This window comes from Epinephelus fuscoguttatus, linkage group LG2, assembly GCF_011397635.1.
Source record: "Epinephelus fuscoguttatus linkage group LG2, E.fuscoguttatus.final_Chr_v1".
Taxonomy (NCBI): domain Eukaryota; kingdom Metazoa; phylum Chordata; class Actinopteri; order Perciformes; family Serranidae; genus Epinephelus; species Epinephelus fuscoguttatus.
This window is the reverse complement of record NC_064753.1, coordinates 40,268,490-40,284,874: the sequence shown is the minus strand read 5'-3', so window position 1 is coordinate 40,284,874 and position 16,385 is coordinate 40,268,490. Positions and strand designations below refer to the sequence as shown.

The window sequence follows — 16,385 nt, the reverse complement described above, 5'->3', positions numbered from 1 at the left end:
GTTTTCAATGGCCTTTGGTTGTTTGTAGTGATTTTAATATTTTAGTATTTCATAATCCTTTTATGTATGTAATTGTTCTTGCCGGTGTTATTCTGTTTTATACTTGTGTACATGTTAGATTGATACATATTTGAGCATCATTCTTTTACTTTGCACAGGACTTTGGTCAACTGCGGTGGTTCTTAAATGTGCTATATAACTAAACTTGATTTGATTTGAATATTCAATCATTAAAATAGTTATTTAAATCTAAACCATCTCATAAGTCTAGAAGGAAAATGTCTCTTTGGTGTGACCAGGAGCCCCAACGAGACCCAGCAAGAAGGGGTCACAACCCAAAGGTTAACAACAGCTGGTTTAATCTTTAACAATCTGTTGCATGTTATTATTTCATCATGTGCTCATCCTGCTTAATTTAGTTTAAGTAGCCTAAAATAGAAATATCCAAGTAAAGAGTAGCTTAAATTTGTACCTGAGAACAGCAATTGAGTAAATAGACTGAGTTTCTTTCCACCACATAAGGCAGCAAAGACAGAATCAGACATCTTTTTCGACATACAGTATCAAACCTTGACTTAACACCTGCAATCACATTAACAAAACTGTACAGAAGTATTTCAGACAGTTTCCTACTCCATGTACAGTATTTCCTGCCATTTACATCAGTTCATACAGTCGATTTTCATCCACATCACACCTACAGTTATGAATCATGTAATATCACCAGCGAGTGTTGCTCCTCTACAGTGCAGTGTTGCTCACAGCTGCATTTGATATTTTCTGTTTCCATTTTTCATAACACACAGCAGGTCACCAGTGTGTGGTGTTCCTTTACAGAACTGAATATGGAGTCAATTGTTTTGTACCTCTGCACAGTGAACAAGCTGGTACATTAGAAACAGATCTGCTCTCATTAGGAGCACAACTGAGAACAATAGAGAAGAATCTAACAACAGGGAAAACTGTGTAACTGACCCACAGGGATCATAACCTTAATATAATGAGCCCTCTTAAACACGATCCAGTTTTTCAAGAGGAAAAAATGACTTATTTTTTATTCAGTGTTAAGACTGAGAACCAATTTCCAGCAAATACCCCTCCAGTAAATAGCTTTTAAATAAAGCACCGATATGTACAACACACCTTAATACACAGGATGATTGTTGAAAGGGAAACTTCACCGAAAAATAAATTTCTGTTTAGAAAAACAAAATCAGACAAAACACTAACAACCAACAGCCTTGTGCTTAAATCCCCACACAAACATTGGTGCATAACTTTAGCTGAAAGGCACTGAGGTTACACCTAGACAAAATTATTTAGTGTTTCAGTAACAAAAAGGTCAGAACAGGACAGCGTAAATATTCACAAGTACAAATGTGAAAATACCTAAAAACAAGTAGGTAGAAAGCAGCTAGAAAATACAAACAATCTGCGACTATTCAGTAACACATGACTTTTATCTGCAGTATAATTCATATAAAGTCAAAAGAATGGATAATCGACAGATAACTATTGTGTTCTTTGTGCTCATTAAAGGGAAACTTCAGTGTTTTTCAACCTGGACCCTATTCTCCCATGTTTTTGTGTCGAAGTGACTAATGGGAACAACAATATCTAAACTGGTTTAGTATTGAGCAAGAGCGCTGCAGTCTGCAGCTGCGAAACAGGCTGCAATGTAACCCTTGGAAGCGATGGCGCACCCTCAATCTGTTAAAGGGGGGAGTGTTGTGCTGTTATTCGCATTCTTTAAAAAAAGGTACAAAAGCAGAATGGGGGGACAGAGTTGTCTCATTGAGGAAGCTCCTTAACTTCTAAACAGAGGATGAGATCAAACTCTATTTAACAGGGACATGGGATGCTATTGCTATTGTTAAGAAAGCTCTGTCAACATGTATGTTATTTGTCACACTAGAGGCCGACACTGTTCGTTACATGTCGTGCCTGTCACACCTCTTTTGCTTCTGGAAGGCTGGCATGCTGTCTGAAATCACACACTGGGGTGGCATGATGGTGGTGTTGTTTGGCCCTGTATACAAAAGCACAGCCGGCGTAATGAAGGGTCTTTGTTGCGGCCCAATTGTGGGATCTCTGTGTAAAAATGGCTTTTGTACAACCACCAAAAGTTTTGTGGCAAAGGTTTTGCCACTGTCAGGCTCAGATTTTCATTACTGTTTAGTCACAGACAAAGACAAAAAACTTTTTCCTTTCCTTTTGCTTGATCCGATCTGTTTGTTATTGTGTCTAACCAAGTCACTCAAGGAGAAATCTCTTTTCTGAGGTCTCGCAAGTGGAGTTGTTGCAGGGAGACAGTAACAAACAGCCCGGACCAAGAAAATTTAAAGATAAGTGTCTATCGGGTCCTTTTCATAATGTTGTCAGTTACTTAAAACAATCCGAGCTTCTCAGTGGCAAAAACAAGAACTTTCAGTGGATGTAAATGAACCATGCGCTCTTGCCCTGAGTGGTTACACCGCAGCCTGTTTCGGTGCTGCTGACTGCAGCCCTCTCAATTCAAAAATTGTTTTCTCCATTAGTCCCTGAAGCCCTGTTCGCACAGGACAAGTGTTACCTGGGGATCTCTGGTTATTTGCAATAATTGCCAAGGTTGTCTGTGATCTTAATCCCGTGCAAATCGACATCTTGGTGATGTGGGGTTGTATTCAAGTTCTTTTGTTCTCTCCATGGCTTCTTTCTGCCTCTTTACGGAGGCTGCGATGCTGATTATAAATGAACGTCATGTCGGAGAGGGTCGAAATATCAAATGATGATGAGATGGATAAAATGTGACAGTGTTGCAGAATTGATTCTGTTTGTTTAACCCACATTAAAAAATGGATGTTAACATGACATCACTGCTGGTGGTGCTGTGTAGTGTTTCTGTGTTACGTTCAGAGTTACAAACGACTGTGTGCATCATATCCAGGGGGATAATGTCAGTTAATCTGAGTAAAATACAGACTTTGCTTATCCTGTGCGAATGTGCTACAAGAAACACAGACATGAGGGGTAATTTCTGAATCACATAAGGTCCCCAGGTAACACTAGTCCCTTGCGAGTAAATCTTTAGACACACAAACATGGGGAAATAGGGTCCAGGTTGAAAAATACCAAAGCTTCCTTTAATACACTCCTCTAAGTAGATAAGTCTCTCTCTATACTATGTCAGTAACTTTACATAAATAACCTGCACCCTGTCTTTCAGTTTAATCCTAGCAAGGTGCCATACTATGACAGAAAACGTAATGGTTTTAACAACTCAATTAAAATGTGCCATTTTAGTTAAACTGCTTCTTCATTCACCCTAACAAGAGCTCTTTGTCTCACTTCATCTAAATCAGTAAACTGATTAAAACAACAGAAAGATTAAACCTTCATCCCACCACCTTCATAAATCATCAGTTTGTCCTATGCACTATTATTATACACGATAAAACATACAGCTTAGTGAGCAAAATTCAAACAGCAACTGTGTTCATCAGTAGTGAAGTATTTAACATTATGCATCTCATTACAGGGGAGCAGTAGTATAAAGTGTACTGTATACATTAAAACTGTTAATACGACAGCATGGCTTGGTTACCCTTGAACACTCTTCATGCTGTTGTAATGACAAAAGCATGTATACATACATTATGTGGACCCATCATTCAATGATGATAAAACATCGTCATGTCAAGTATGCTCCTTCTACAATCCCAACGCTTCGCAGTGTTTATTTTTCAGGCCCCAGTATGTTATTCCTACATGAACTGTGAGATGGAAGAATCCTAATACTTTCCACCAGCGTATTTAACAGTGACGGGATTTAAATAAATGTACTCTATCACTGAACCCCAGCCCTGTTCTGTGGCTCACTGCAGATAATCTCACATTTACATTTTTAGTCGACTATGTTAAATATATGTTCCAGTTAGTTATACTGTGATGAGGTGTTGCCAGTTATTTTGTGTCGTACCCACTCTGTCTCCTTTGCCTTGTTGTATTCAACTTCAGTTTGGGATTCCCTACAATTCCCAGAATAACTTTTGAGAGCATGAATTTGCTGATGAGGGTCGTGAAGAGTTCAATAACAACCAAGGCATGTGCAAGTCATTACATGCTTGAATAAGACCTCTAGCTTGTTTTCTGTTTTATAAGTGGAGAACAGGGACACTTCACTGGGCTGATCTTGTAGCGAGAAGAATTCCCCTCATCATAACTTACTTGTTTTTTTGCCCTTTTTCATTAAATATCAAACCCATATCCCCTAAACCCATTGAAGTATGTTGGGACATGGCCAGGTTGGTCAGAGAAGAGACTAGCCTGAGGCACGAAGGAGTTGGGAAACAGCCTAATTTCTCTAGCTCCTGCCAAAGGCTCCCCGGGCAGCGGAGGTGGCGGCGCTGGCTGCAGCAGACTGCACGGTTCGGTTGGTCAGGACTCCGCTGGAGAACTCCTGCTGGGCCTTGGTGAAGCTGGCACCTGTCCTTCTGTACTTAGAGTGGACCTGGAGATACAAAGAAAGGGGCACAGATAAGGGCAGTGACAGGTTCATAAATCAGAACAAAGGACAAAACACAAGGAGCTCATGTTGTCAGTCCCATCTGTCTATTAGGACGATATCCCAAAACAACTGTCAGTGAAATTTGTTTTTGTGGGGTTTTTTGTGCCATTTTCTCATGAGCTATTGTATTTTTTGAATGAAAGAAAAAACTTAATAGCTGTCTTTCACTATGTGTATTTCAGTGCATATCTGGGTGTGTACAGCAGAAGCACATATTTGCAGATTATAAAGAAGGACAACACGGTCTTCAGACTTTACATTGGGCACACACTTGCTATTAAAATGAAATGACAGTCTTTTTATGAGTCGGGACACATGCTGCATCTTTAACCACTTGGAAAACACATGGTTGGCGCTGGCTGCTACCATAGATTTTAATTGTAACTAGATACTGGATGCCAAGATGGCACCTATTCATTCCAGTGAAGTTGCTCGCCTGGCGTAAGCACAATAAAGTTTTCTAGCTTCTGGGTTTTCAGCTGGAGTTCCCACTTGGTTCATAGACTTTACACTGTGATGACATCACAGATTTTTAAATCGTGAAAGTTTTACAAATATAAAACCACCCTGGATCAAAAATTCATACAAGAAAGAGTCAATCTTGTTTACAGTCTGAGGTGGTCTGTCAACAGTTATACAGATGTCTGTTATTAGGGTGGTCTATGGGGAAAATGTTTTTGGGGTTTCAAGGGATTTTTTCACTATAATACTGCGAATGACCACTGGGAAAAATTGGCTGCAAGGCTGAGCAGTGTTCCTGGGAGGCCGATTGCTTCTCTGTGCCAACTTTCAAGGGGAGGCAAGTTGCGTCTGAAGTTGCTGAGTGGCCATAACCAGCACCGAATATACCTACCAGAAATCCTGAGTTTGGAGCTGATCTTGTGTATGGGCAGGGACGTAAAGCTCTGGGTAACCCTTCACTAAGATGATCAATTTCTCCTCCATATTTACCACAGACTGGTATTTACGAAAAAAGGAAAGATATCTGGCGCCTGTAACTGATTGTTCCTCATTCCTCGTTCCTCGTCTGTGGTACTGTGTTCCAAAACTTGTGTTTATTTCAGGGTGCAGCTTTCACGCCCTGAAAAACAGGCGCTTGGGAACACCTGCTCGCCACAGCAGTGTCATTCTTGCTTTTGAGCATGTCCTCTGCATGTCTACATTGAAAACAACTGATGTGAGGGTGCAAAAAATGTGGCATGAGTCCAAACATGGCCACAGAGTGCTACTGACCTTAAGAAAATCTCTTTTTTTTAATTTTTATTTGTGAATAAATGTTTCCATCTCCTTGCATCTGCTTATGTCTCCATCTGCTGTATTGTGGTATATTTTGGTCGAATCTTTCCAAATAAACAGTTTGTAGTCAGACCTGCTTACAGTGTTTTTGAACCTGTATAACTTTTCAACAGTTTCTAAATCCTTATATTCCCTCTGATGTCTTGGTTCCCCTTTTATTGCAGCTGCACTGCAAGTTTTTGTCACCGCCAGTTTTAGTTTCTCTTGTTATGTTTCTCTCTTTGATCTCTTTACACTGTCACTGCGTTGGAGCAAACAATATCAAGCCACAGTGGGAATACCCATATTTATATATGTCTACTGCACCATGTTCGACTTTCTTTTTTGGTCTAGACTGCAGTTTAAGCATAATAAGGGATGAATAATGTCAGCTACCCAGAGAAACATTAAGTTTATCTTGACTGGTTAATATTCAAATAGTGACCACATTATGTGCAAAGTGAAAACTGTAACACGACTCAATAGTCTCTGTTGTGAGGAGAAGTTTTACATAAGCATACCATTTTCAGGAGGATGACAGCCAGGATGGCGTTCACAGTGAAAAAACCAGCCACCACCATCATGACCACAGCCACAGCCAAGTTTGACCGGATCATGCTGATGGATGAGATCCATCCACTGTCAACAACAGAGACAACAAACAGCCTTGTGTCATTTTACACTTCCTCTGCAGTGAGTGTGTGCTGTACAGTAGACAACAGAATATTTCTGGCATTCATAATCATATGAAACTGACTGAATTAAAGAGAAATGAGCCAACGTCCTACCCTGCCCCAGTGACCGATAGAAAAGCATGAAGTTTGACAAAGCGAATAATGGAAAAGTGAAAAGCCTAATATATTACATGATATAGAAAAGTAACCCAAAGAGAAAAGTTCCACACACTTACAAAGAAGCAACCCAGACAAGTTAGGGCAGCAGGAATCTGTCAAAGAGATGCAAGAGAGGAGATACACGGAAAGAATACACACACACAAACACATAGGCATGAATGAAGTGAACTCATGGACCCATGCATACCCAAAATTACTACGAATCCACCCAAAGCACAGAATCATTCTCACTGATGAAAACAGACCCTTGTTAGCAAAGAACAACTATCATTCACACCACACGACATGCAGATAATTGTTCTCACTGACCTGTTCCCCCACTTTGGGATCCCTACAGTCTGGATGATGTACACTGCCACTTGGAAGAAGAAGACAAAAAAGAAGAAGAAGAAGCTGAAGGAGCTGTCGGACCTGGGGAGGGAAACAGACAACACAAAGGACATGTTATGAATGATATTTAGGATTCAAGAGGACATTTAAGTGTACAACTTAGGGCTGGGTGATATGGAGAAAGATATTGTGATGATATTCTAGGGTTGACAATGCTACTGCTGCTTTCATAAAATATTCACACAATATGAGTTTTCATAAATAATCATTAGTCATATGGATATAATTACTAGGTGAGTAAATGCAAATAAAAGAACAGCTCAAACAGTCTTGGTAAGTTCAGGAAAATACGTTTGTGATGAAGCTTTTAAAACCAGGGAAAGACAACACTTCTCCTTTGAAGCACTGAACTGTGAGCAAGAAAACTCTGAAAACTTTATATTATGTCAAAACAAAACAAAACAAAAAACACTGCCGACGAGTTCATCTCCATGTTTCTACTGCTCGTGAAACAAACAGTTCCATCCGGTCCTGTAAATAAAGCAAATCAAAGATATCATCGTCAGTAAGACGCTGTACCTGAATGCCTTGTAGACGGGCCTGTACCAGCAGATGAAGGCCACAGGGGTGAAGAGGATGAACCAGAGGATGGACAGACCGAAGTCAACACCATTCGCTGCGTCTGCAGTGAAGTAAGCCAGGCAGGCCAGCACGTTGAGGAAGAGAGTGGCACTGTGGACTGTGGAGACACACAGGAAACACTGAGCTAGACTACCATCAAATATATCAACATGTAGACAAATACACACCTTTGCTTTGAGCTAACAAATAAAGAAGTTGAGTGTATTTTTGTAGTGATCATCTGTAAAAGCTTATCCTGTTGGGGGTTGCCAAGGACTGGAGCCTATCCCAGCTGACACTGGGTGAGAGGCAGGGTACACCCTGGACAGGTTGGCAGACTATCACAGGGCTGACACATAGAGACAGACAACCATTCACACTCACATTCACACCTACGGACAATTTAGAGTCACCAATTAACCTGCATGTCTTTGGACTGTGGGAGGAAGCCGGAGTGCCCGGAGAAAACCCACGCTGACATGCAAACTCCACACATAAGGGCTTCTCCACCCCTGGATTTGAACCCCCCACCCTGAGTCTGGACCAGGAACCCTTTTATTGTAAGGCAACAATGCTAACCACTGCATCGCTGTACTGCCCGTTATGCTAAATATTGATTCTTATTCATGCAGCGGCGCACTGCTATGAGTCCATGAACAAGGCAAGTGTCTTGCCAAACCCCTGCCAATCCTACGCTCTACAGGTATAATAGGGGCAGCTGTGGCTCAGATGGTAGAGCGGATTGTCCACCAATCAGAAGATCGGCAGTCCAATCCCTGGGCTCCTCCAGGCTGCAAGTCAAAGTATCCTTGGGCAAGATACTGAACCCTAAAATGCTCCTGATGGCTGTTCCATTGGCGTGAGAGCGCGTGTGAATGGTTACTGAGTAACAGGTGGCACCATGTTCAGTAGCCTCTGCCACCAGTGTGTGAATGCCTGTGTGATTGGTGAATCGAAGTATAAAAGCATTTAGGTGGTCAGAAGACTAGAAAAGTGCTATACAAGTTTTAAAGTGAGACAGACTTGTTAAGATACCAAAACCATCACGTCAACCATCCTATCTAACAGATCAATAACTCTGACATTCCAAACCATCAGGTACAAAGCAAACACTGCATTCAGATGTACTTACACATCCAGAGGTAGTACATTCTCTTGCAGATCCTGCGATACTCCTCCGGGATTTCCTCCTCAAAGTCCTGATAGAAGCAGGGCTTCACGGGGGAGAACTTAGGAAGAGGTGGCCAGTTGTTCTCTTTAGCTGACAGACCAAAGAAATCAGAGGTGGATTAACGTTGTGAGCTGTGTGTCGATTATCATTCGTACATATGACACAAGTTTACATGCAACCTCTAAGACAACTACTTACCACCGGTGTTGACCGCTGTGCCTCCGGTCCTGTTCTGTAGCTCCTGCTCCTTCCGCTCCAGCTCGGCTGCTTTCTTCTCCAGCTCCTCCTGCTGTTTGATCAGTTTAGCCTGGCCAGCAGCTGCATTTGCCTGACAGTGGGTGATGGAAGAGCTGCACTCTTAACACTGTGTTCAGTATCGTCCCTGCATCACTACATCTCCCTGTGCATTTTTCCACCTAGCAGCACTGTGATGGGAAATTCATGAGCTTCACCACAGGCAGCAGTACAACCACTCCACACCTTATTCTCCTGTGTGAGACTCCAGCTCCTCCTGAGACCAAATGCTATACAGATTTTGTGATCACTACTACTACACTGACATCAGAATCAGGATTAGAAATACTGAGAAGTAAGAAGAGTATGGAATAAAAGGATGTAACTATAGAGCATTAAAACTGAAATTACATGTGCATTAAAATAAAAATAAAATGCACATTATACCACCATGTTTAACAGTAGTACTTAAGATCTACAAACTAAAATATCAAAATAAAATATATATCGTCACTGTGTTGATGCTGTACCCAATTTCATTTAATTACAGATATAGTGGTATTGACAACTACGGTGGCAGATAAGAGACAAAATATTGTAGAAAAGAGCTCTGGCAAGTTGATTGTTCATCTGAGAATGTGTAAAATAAACATACTTGGGTCCAAATTCTTGTGTCACAATAATCATAATCAAAATGTAATGTTACATTTACCCAAGTATTGTAATTACATACAATCTTGGCATGCTTGTGCTTTTTTTTAATAACTATTTTCATGTTATGCTACTGTACACTCCTACTCAACATCTCAGAGGTAAATATTGTGCTCTGCTGCTTTTATCTGAAACTTCTAGTTGCTATAGTTACTAATTACTTTTTACACAAACTGGAATTACTGCCCTGCGGCTGTATGCCTCTGCAAACCAGTCAAGTTGCAGTTACAGTTTACATCCATGGCGGTGAAAACATGGATGCTTCACACACATCCTCCCCCCCAACAGCAAAGTTTAAAGATGGACACCCAAGATTAGAGTCACCAATTCAGTTTCTGACCAAATGTCTCCCCTTCTGTTCCTGAGTTTTGGCATTGTATGATGGCCAGAAAAGTGTTTTGCAGAACATGATGACGTCACAGTGAAGCTGACATTTGACCTTGTGGATATAAAATGTCATCACTTCATCAATCTATGCTGTTAGAATTGTGTTTGTGTTTGTCAGAATTAGTGCATGATTTCCTTAGTTATGGCCAAAAACATGTTTGGTGAGGTCACTGTGACCTACACCTTTGAAAATCTGATCAGTCCATCCTTGAGTCAAAGTGAACGTTTGTGCCAAATATGAAGAAATTTCTTCTAGGTGTTCTTGAAAAAAACTGCTTTCATAAGAATCATGTTTGATGAGGTCCCAGTGACCTTTAAGCACCAAAATCTAATCAGCTTATTGTTGAGTCCAAGTGGACGTTTGTGCCAAATTTGAGAATGGGACGGACATACAGACAACCCAAGAACATTCTGTCTCTGGTCATGGCTGTTGCCGACACAGAGGCATAAAAACACACGCTATGCTTATTTGATATGACTCAGTTTTGGACTACTAATCTGTTCAGTAAGTTCACAAAGCATCTAAAATAGGCTCCACATGAACAAACTATAACATTAAAATGCTCTTACATGTATTAGTTAATGATAAAAACAGAATAATATAATATTCTATGATAATACAACACGGTGACAGGAGCCATTCTGTGCTGCGAGCACTTCTACTGTTGATACTTTGGTGGTAAAACATCTGTACTTTTACTCAAGTATCATTTTGAATTAAGGACTTTTACTTCAAGTATTTTAGACTCCACGACTGCATTTGTACTATGTGTTCACGTAAAGAGTCCTACATCAGCCTATGTGTTCTTTATAAACTCTCAAATATCAATACCAGCCTCAAAAATTCACCAGTGGTCAGAAGTCTACTCCACAATTCACTCATTAACTCATAAACACAAGGTTGTTATCATTATTGTCCTCGTCTATTGTTCTGCACATTAAAAGCCACGGCCAACTCCCAAAAACTGACTGCACTCTGGTTAGTTCATCTTAACTGACATATAAAGGGCTGAAATGTGATTTCACACCTTCTTATTTAATGTCCTTTATCTGTAAATGTGTGTCTGACTCACTTGTGGGGTCTGCTCCACAGAGGTCGGGAGGATGGCGGGTTGAGTGGAGGCAGCAGAGATGGGGATGGTCGTGCCAGAGTGGCTTCCCTGTGAGACGATTGGACAAACACTGCTTTTTTAATATCTTAACTCCCTCTCAATGATATGGAAAAACATCACATCAGTCTTTATATTAAAACAGAAGGGCTAACCATGTCAGTGGCAGAGAATGGGTTGAACTCTCCGACGCTGTCAGTGGCTCCGCTGGTGGCTTGTGTGATTGAGGCATCCTGTGAAAGAGCATAATGTGTTATGAAATATTGCTGAGTAGAGCTAGGGCCTTCATATCACTCTGAGCCAACTGTTAGTGTTGTATTCCCCAGATTTTTGGATGACTGCAGGGTCCAGTAATAACCTTCATGTCAACCCAACATCAAAGAATTAAGTACTTTCCCTCAAATTTCTTTATTCATAAGGGACACCAGGTAATGTGATTTAACTTCCTGTGACTCTAATCCAATTAATCTTTATTATGGCTGGCGAGCATGTTTACTAACAATAAGCCTCCATATATACACACACAACCCCTCAGGGTCACCTGACGCAATCAAGTGAATAAACCACAGGTGTGAGAACGATAATCATAATTATCAAACAGAAAAGAAAAACAGAAAAGAAAAATATATGTTTCTGATTGATGAGAAACAATCTTTAAATGCAGTCCAATGCAACAATACTAGAATACCACTTTACAAAGATTCTTTAAGAAGGTTCTATACCTGCCTACCCTAACCTGATGTTCTTTTTATGTGATATTTAAAGTGTGTGGGATTTGTATATATATTTATATTTGCACTGCAGGCCTTATACCTGCGCATATTCTTAAAGTTTTTCTTAAAGATTTTCTTATAGAACCTTCTTAAAGAATCTTTGTAAAGTGGTATTCTAGCATTGTTGCATTGGACTGCATTTAAAGATTGTTTCTCATCAATCAGAAACATATATTTTTCTTTTCTGTTTTTCTTTTCTGTTTGATAATTATGATTATCGTTCTCACACCTGTGGTTTATTCACTTGATTGCTTCAGGTGACCCTGAGGGGTTGTGTGTGTATATATATGGAGGTGTATTCACATTCACTTCATGTCTGATGAAGGGCAGGGGCCCGAAACGTAACAACACATGAATAAATTGTTCAAGGAGCAGCTTCTGGTGTGCGGACTTTATCTTTTATTCCATACTTAGCTTTGGGTCCAGCACCCAGCATTAAATTTTTTGGGATGTGCGTGCTACTTTTACCTGTTATACTAACAATAAGCCACAATCCCACATATTGTACCTTTTAAAACAATTCCTAGTTTAGACCTTAAGTAAAAAATTACTTTAAAAATACTTTTCTGTCCTTACAGTGCAAATTTAGTAGGGATGTACATTTATTTATTTATAGGTGACACAAGAAACATGTTTTAACTTCCTGTAAATATAATTCAATTAATCTTATTCTCATACATGTATTTTTACTGTGTTAACGACTTATTTTGGAAAGTGGATGTAGTCATATGTGTATCCTGGGCCATTTTAGTGCATTTACAGATGGTTTGACCACAAATCGACAGCTAGCTTGATCCAGAAACATCAGAGCTGCAATGATTAGTTGATTCATCAATTAGTCGACTGACAGAAAATTAACTGAGGAACACAAGATATTGGATTTTTTTTGCCAATATCCAATATGCCGATAAATAACAACTCATTTGGCCGATAACCAATACAGATATCAATGCATCCACTTTTTCCCTACCTAATTTTAGTGATCATTAAGTCTCTTCTGTAGCAGAATTAACATCATATCATACATTAGGAGTTGACAGATAATCAGCCTGGCCGATTATCCGGGCCGATATTATGAATATTTAGGGTTATCGGTATCTGTGATTTTTTCCGCTGATATGCCGATATACAGTTTTGTTTTCCTTAGCTGCACTGCTTTGCCCCTGGCGTGCTTCTCACTGCCTGCACGTACCACTCTAGGCTCTTAAAAGCAAACTCAAGACCTACCTTTTTAGTCTGGCTTTTAATTGAGCTCTCCTTTTATTTCATTTTATTATGGTTTTTTTTTATTGTTTTTCTTTTTTTTTTAAAAAAATTGTATTTATGATAATTGTGTATTTATATATTTATTTTAATTAATCTGTTATTATTTAGCTGGCATATTCTTCAACTTTGTTACTTATTTACTTATTTTTAACTTTATTTATTTTCCTATTTATTGAAAGATCTAAAATTTTGTTCTTTATTCTGAGTTTTTATCCTGCCTATGGTGTTTCCTTAATTCTGTGTCAACTATGATTTTTACAGCACACATGTATCGGTTGTAAATATCGGCTATCGGTATCTCCGTTTCATAATAATCGGCATTGGCATCGGCTCTGAAAAAAACTTATCAGTCGACCTCATTATACATGCATACTCTTATCATGACAGCCCACCAGCAGATGAAGACATGAAATACAATGTTTTTCAAGGTATGTAATATTCATTCACTCATTGTGCAAAAGGGGAACAGCATGATGGGCGACTCTGTTAGCTCATTTTAAAGCCAATATTGGCCGATATCGATGACGTGCCGATATCGTGCATTCCTAGCAGTAACCATAACTGTCAAATAAATGTGGTGTAAAAAGGTAAAAAGTCAGTGTTGTTTTGGGGGGGGGGTTGCAGTTAAAGATTTTTAGTGCGATTAAAGTATGAAGCTAACTCTGCCCATGGCACCAACTTGTTTGAGTGATATCAGTATTGAATTTTTCTGCATCAGGTTTTTCAGTGTGCTAGATACGGTCGTAGATGAAGGATGGTCTATCAGAGGATCAGCCAGTCACATTAGTGGTTCAAGTGTACCACAGCTTGATTCAGTAGAGGTGGGTGTGAAGATTTCATTTTAAAGCCGATATCAGTCGATACCGATGACGTGCTGCTATTATTTGGCAATTATTTTGATAATCAAATGATTGCTTTAGTAATTTTTAAACAAAAAAAGCCAAGCATTTGCTTACTAATGCTTCTTAAATAGCTGGACAGCTTTGGATTTCTTGACTGTTGGTCAGATTAAACATAACATCTGAAGACATCATCCTGAGCTCTGGGTTAAATAAGGGCATGTTTCCACTATTTTCATTTCACTGACAATACGAATAATTGTTATAATGATGTTATTTGTGGTCTTGTTGTTGTGAAGCCTTCAGTTTGTAACTTTGCTGCCATGTGTGGAGTAACCAGTGTCCCACTGAGTCCCAACCAGTCCAGGAAGAGCAGTTATTTGCCTCACACTACATTAACTATTCATAGACTCTTGGCCCTGGACCACATGTGTCTCAGTTATAACACAGTTTCTCAGGTTTGAACAAGCAAACAAGGTGTTTTTCTTTATGTAAATATGTCACAAAGACATATGTTCACTTGTAACCATTATCTCCTGGAGCTATAAGACTCACTGGAAACACTGGGATGTGACACTTTGACTAAATACACACATCATAAAAACATTATAAACCTAAAGTGCGCCATTAAATTACACATTTCTCCATGAGGGATCAGGTTTATGAGATCTACCTGTTGGTTTCCATGAATGGCGGGTTGAACAGCAGCCACACATGATGGCTACATGTCAGCAGGCACCTGTTCATGGGTCTGCTTACCTGCGCAGGTGAGTTACCAGCCCACGTACAGCGTAAACACGCAGTTACACAGACAATCCTTAAATACAGACTTTAATTGGACTACAACGTGTCATACTTGATAATAGTGACGTTTCTTAGCCAGGGAATGCTGAGGCCAAACCCAGCAACCAACCAAACAGGTTTTGTTGCAGCATATCTCTTTCACTCTTCACTTTACACGATAAAAAAAAAAGCTTCTTAAAAACTCAGAAACCAAACCCGAGTCTCACCTGGAAGGGATTCACGTCCACTGGGTCCACGAAGGGGTTACTGTCAAATCCCGACATGGTGGAGAAAAGTTTATGTAGTGTGAAATAAACAACACGACAGCTCCCGTGTGTCCCCGGCGGCAGCTGCTGCTCCTGATGGTGTTGTGACACTGGGCCTCTGCGCATGCGCGGCTCGATAGGTGGCTCGCGTCATCAGGAAGTTGTCCTCGAGACATTTCTGTTCAATTCACCTGCCTTTATTTATAGAGATTATATCAGGTGTGCTCAGGTGTTGGCCTCTTGTGACAGTCTGTCGTGGTGAACTTATAAACTCTGTTTTAAATTTTAAATCTTTTAAAAAAAAACTTTATTCTGGCTGTGAGGCTTTTTAGATGCTTTTAGGTGCTGTGGGAATTATAGGTAACGTTGACTCATTCATGCATAAATTATGAATACCTCAGTCAAGATGTTTACTCCTCTTTAGGTGTGGGGGAAAATTTTTAATTTTCAGGAAGTTTTTTTACATATTCACTCAGCATGAGTTGAAGTTTGAACTGAAAAAATATAAACCGATAAAAAAAATAATGTATTATGTGAAACTAAAAATAAAGCTTTAATGCTGCTAAACTAGTGTGTTCATATATTTTAACATATGCTCTTGACTCCTCAGCCTCTCCCCTCTCTTTTTCTACTTTTCCCTCCTGTCCCCTTCCTCTCCCTCCCTGATTCAGTTCTCGGCTCTTTACTCTTCGGGCCCCTCGTCACACCTCCCCCTGTATATATAACTGTATATTTCCAATTAACATTTTCTACAAAGACACAAAAATATTGTCAAAATATTGTTTTTGTAACAAAACCTGCAAGTTACACTGTAATAACATATATTAAATTAATTACAGCACAAAAAGTCACTGCAGATTAAAGAACAAAGTTGCAGTAATAGTATTAATTGTAGTTTTTATAAAATATAATAATATGCTGATGTCCAGTTTAGTGGACAGATGAATAATTATAAACTTCCTCCCAACATGAAATCAATACTTGAAAATTTTTACAACTGTATTGCTCCTCAGATGTTACTTGATGTTACCAAATTGTATTTACCTGCAAGGGTTTCCTATTATAGAAGGACTGGCAAGATATTCCTGAGCTGCACAACATCGCAGCCTTCCATCAGCCATCTTGGTTTTCTAATGTGTGTTGCACTTACAACACCTGGTGAGTGGGTGACAGTATACAGCATCACACATTGGGGTCCACTCATCAGCAACTTTTGTATC

The 16,385-nt window shown here is 39.7% G+C and overlaps 1 protein-coding gene across 1 annotated transcript; it reads right to left on the bottom strand.

Annotated features, from left to right (window-relative positions):
- Positions 1–1,025: 1,025 nt before the first annotated feature.
- scamp2l (secretory carrier membrane protein 2, like) lies at positions 1,026–15,285 on the bottom strand. Its single transcript, XM_049597718.1, has 9 exons — positions 15,127–15,285; positions 11,394–11,471; positions 11,203–11,289; positions 8,996–9,125; positions 8,759–8,887; positions 7,585–7,744; positions 6,985–7,086; positions 6,343–6,460; positions 1,026–4,489 (listed from the first exon to the last, which is right to left on the bottom strand). The coding sequence occupies exons 1-9, from the start codon at positions 15,181–15,183 to the stop codon at positions 4,343–4,345; spliced, it is 1,008 nt and encodes a 335-aa protein (XP_049453675.1). The 5' UTR covers positions 15,184–15,285; the 3' UTR covers positions 1,026–4,342.
- Positions 15,286–16,385: the final 1,100 nt, after the last annotated feature.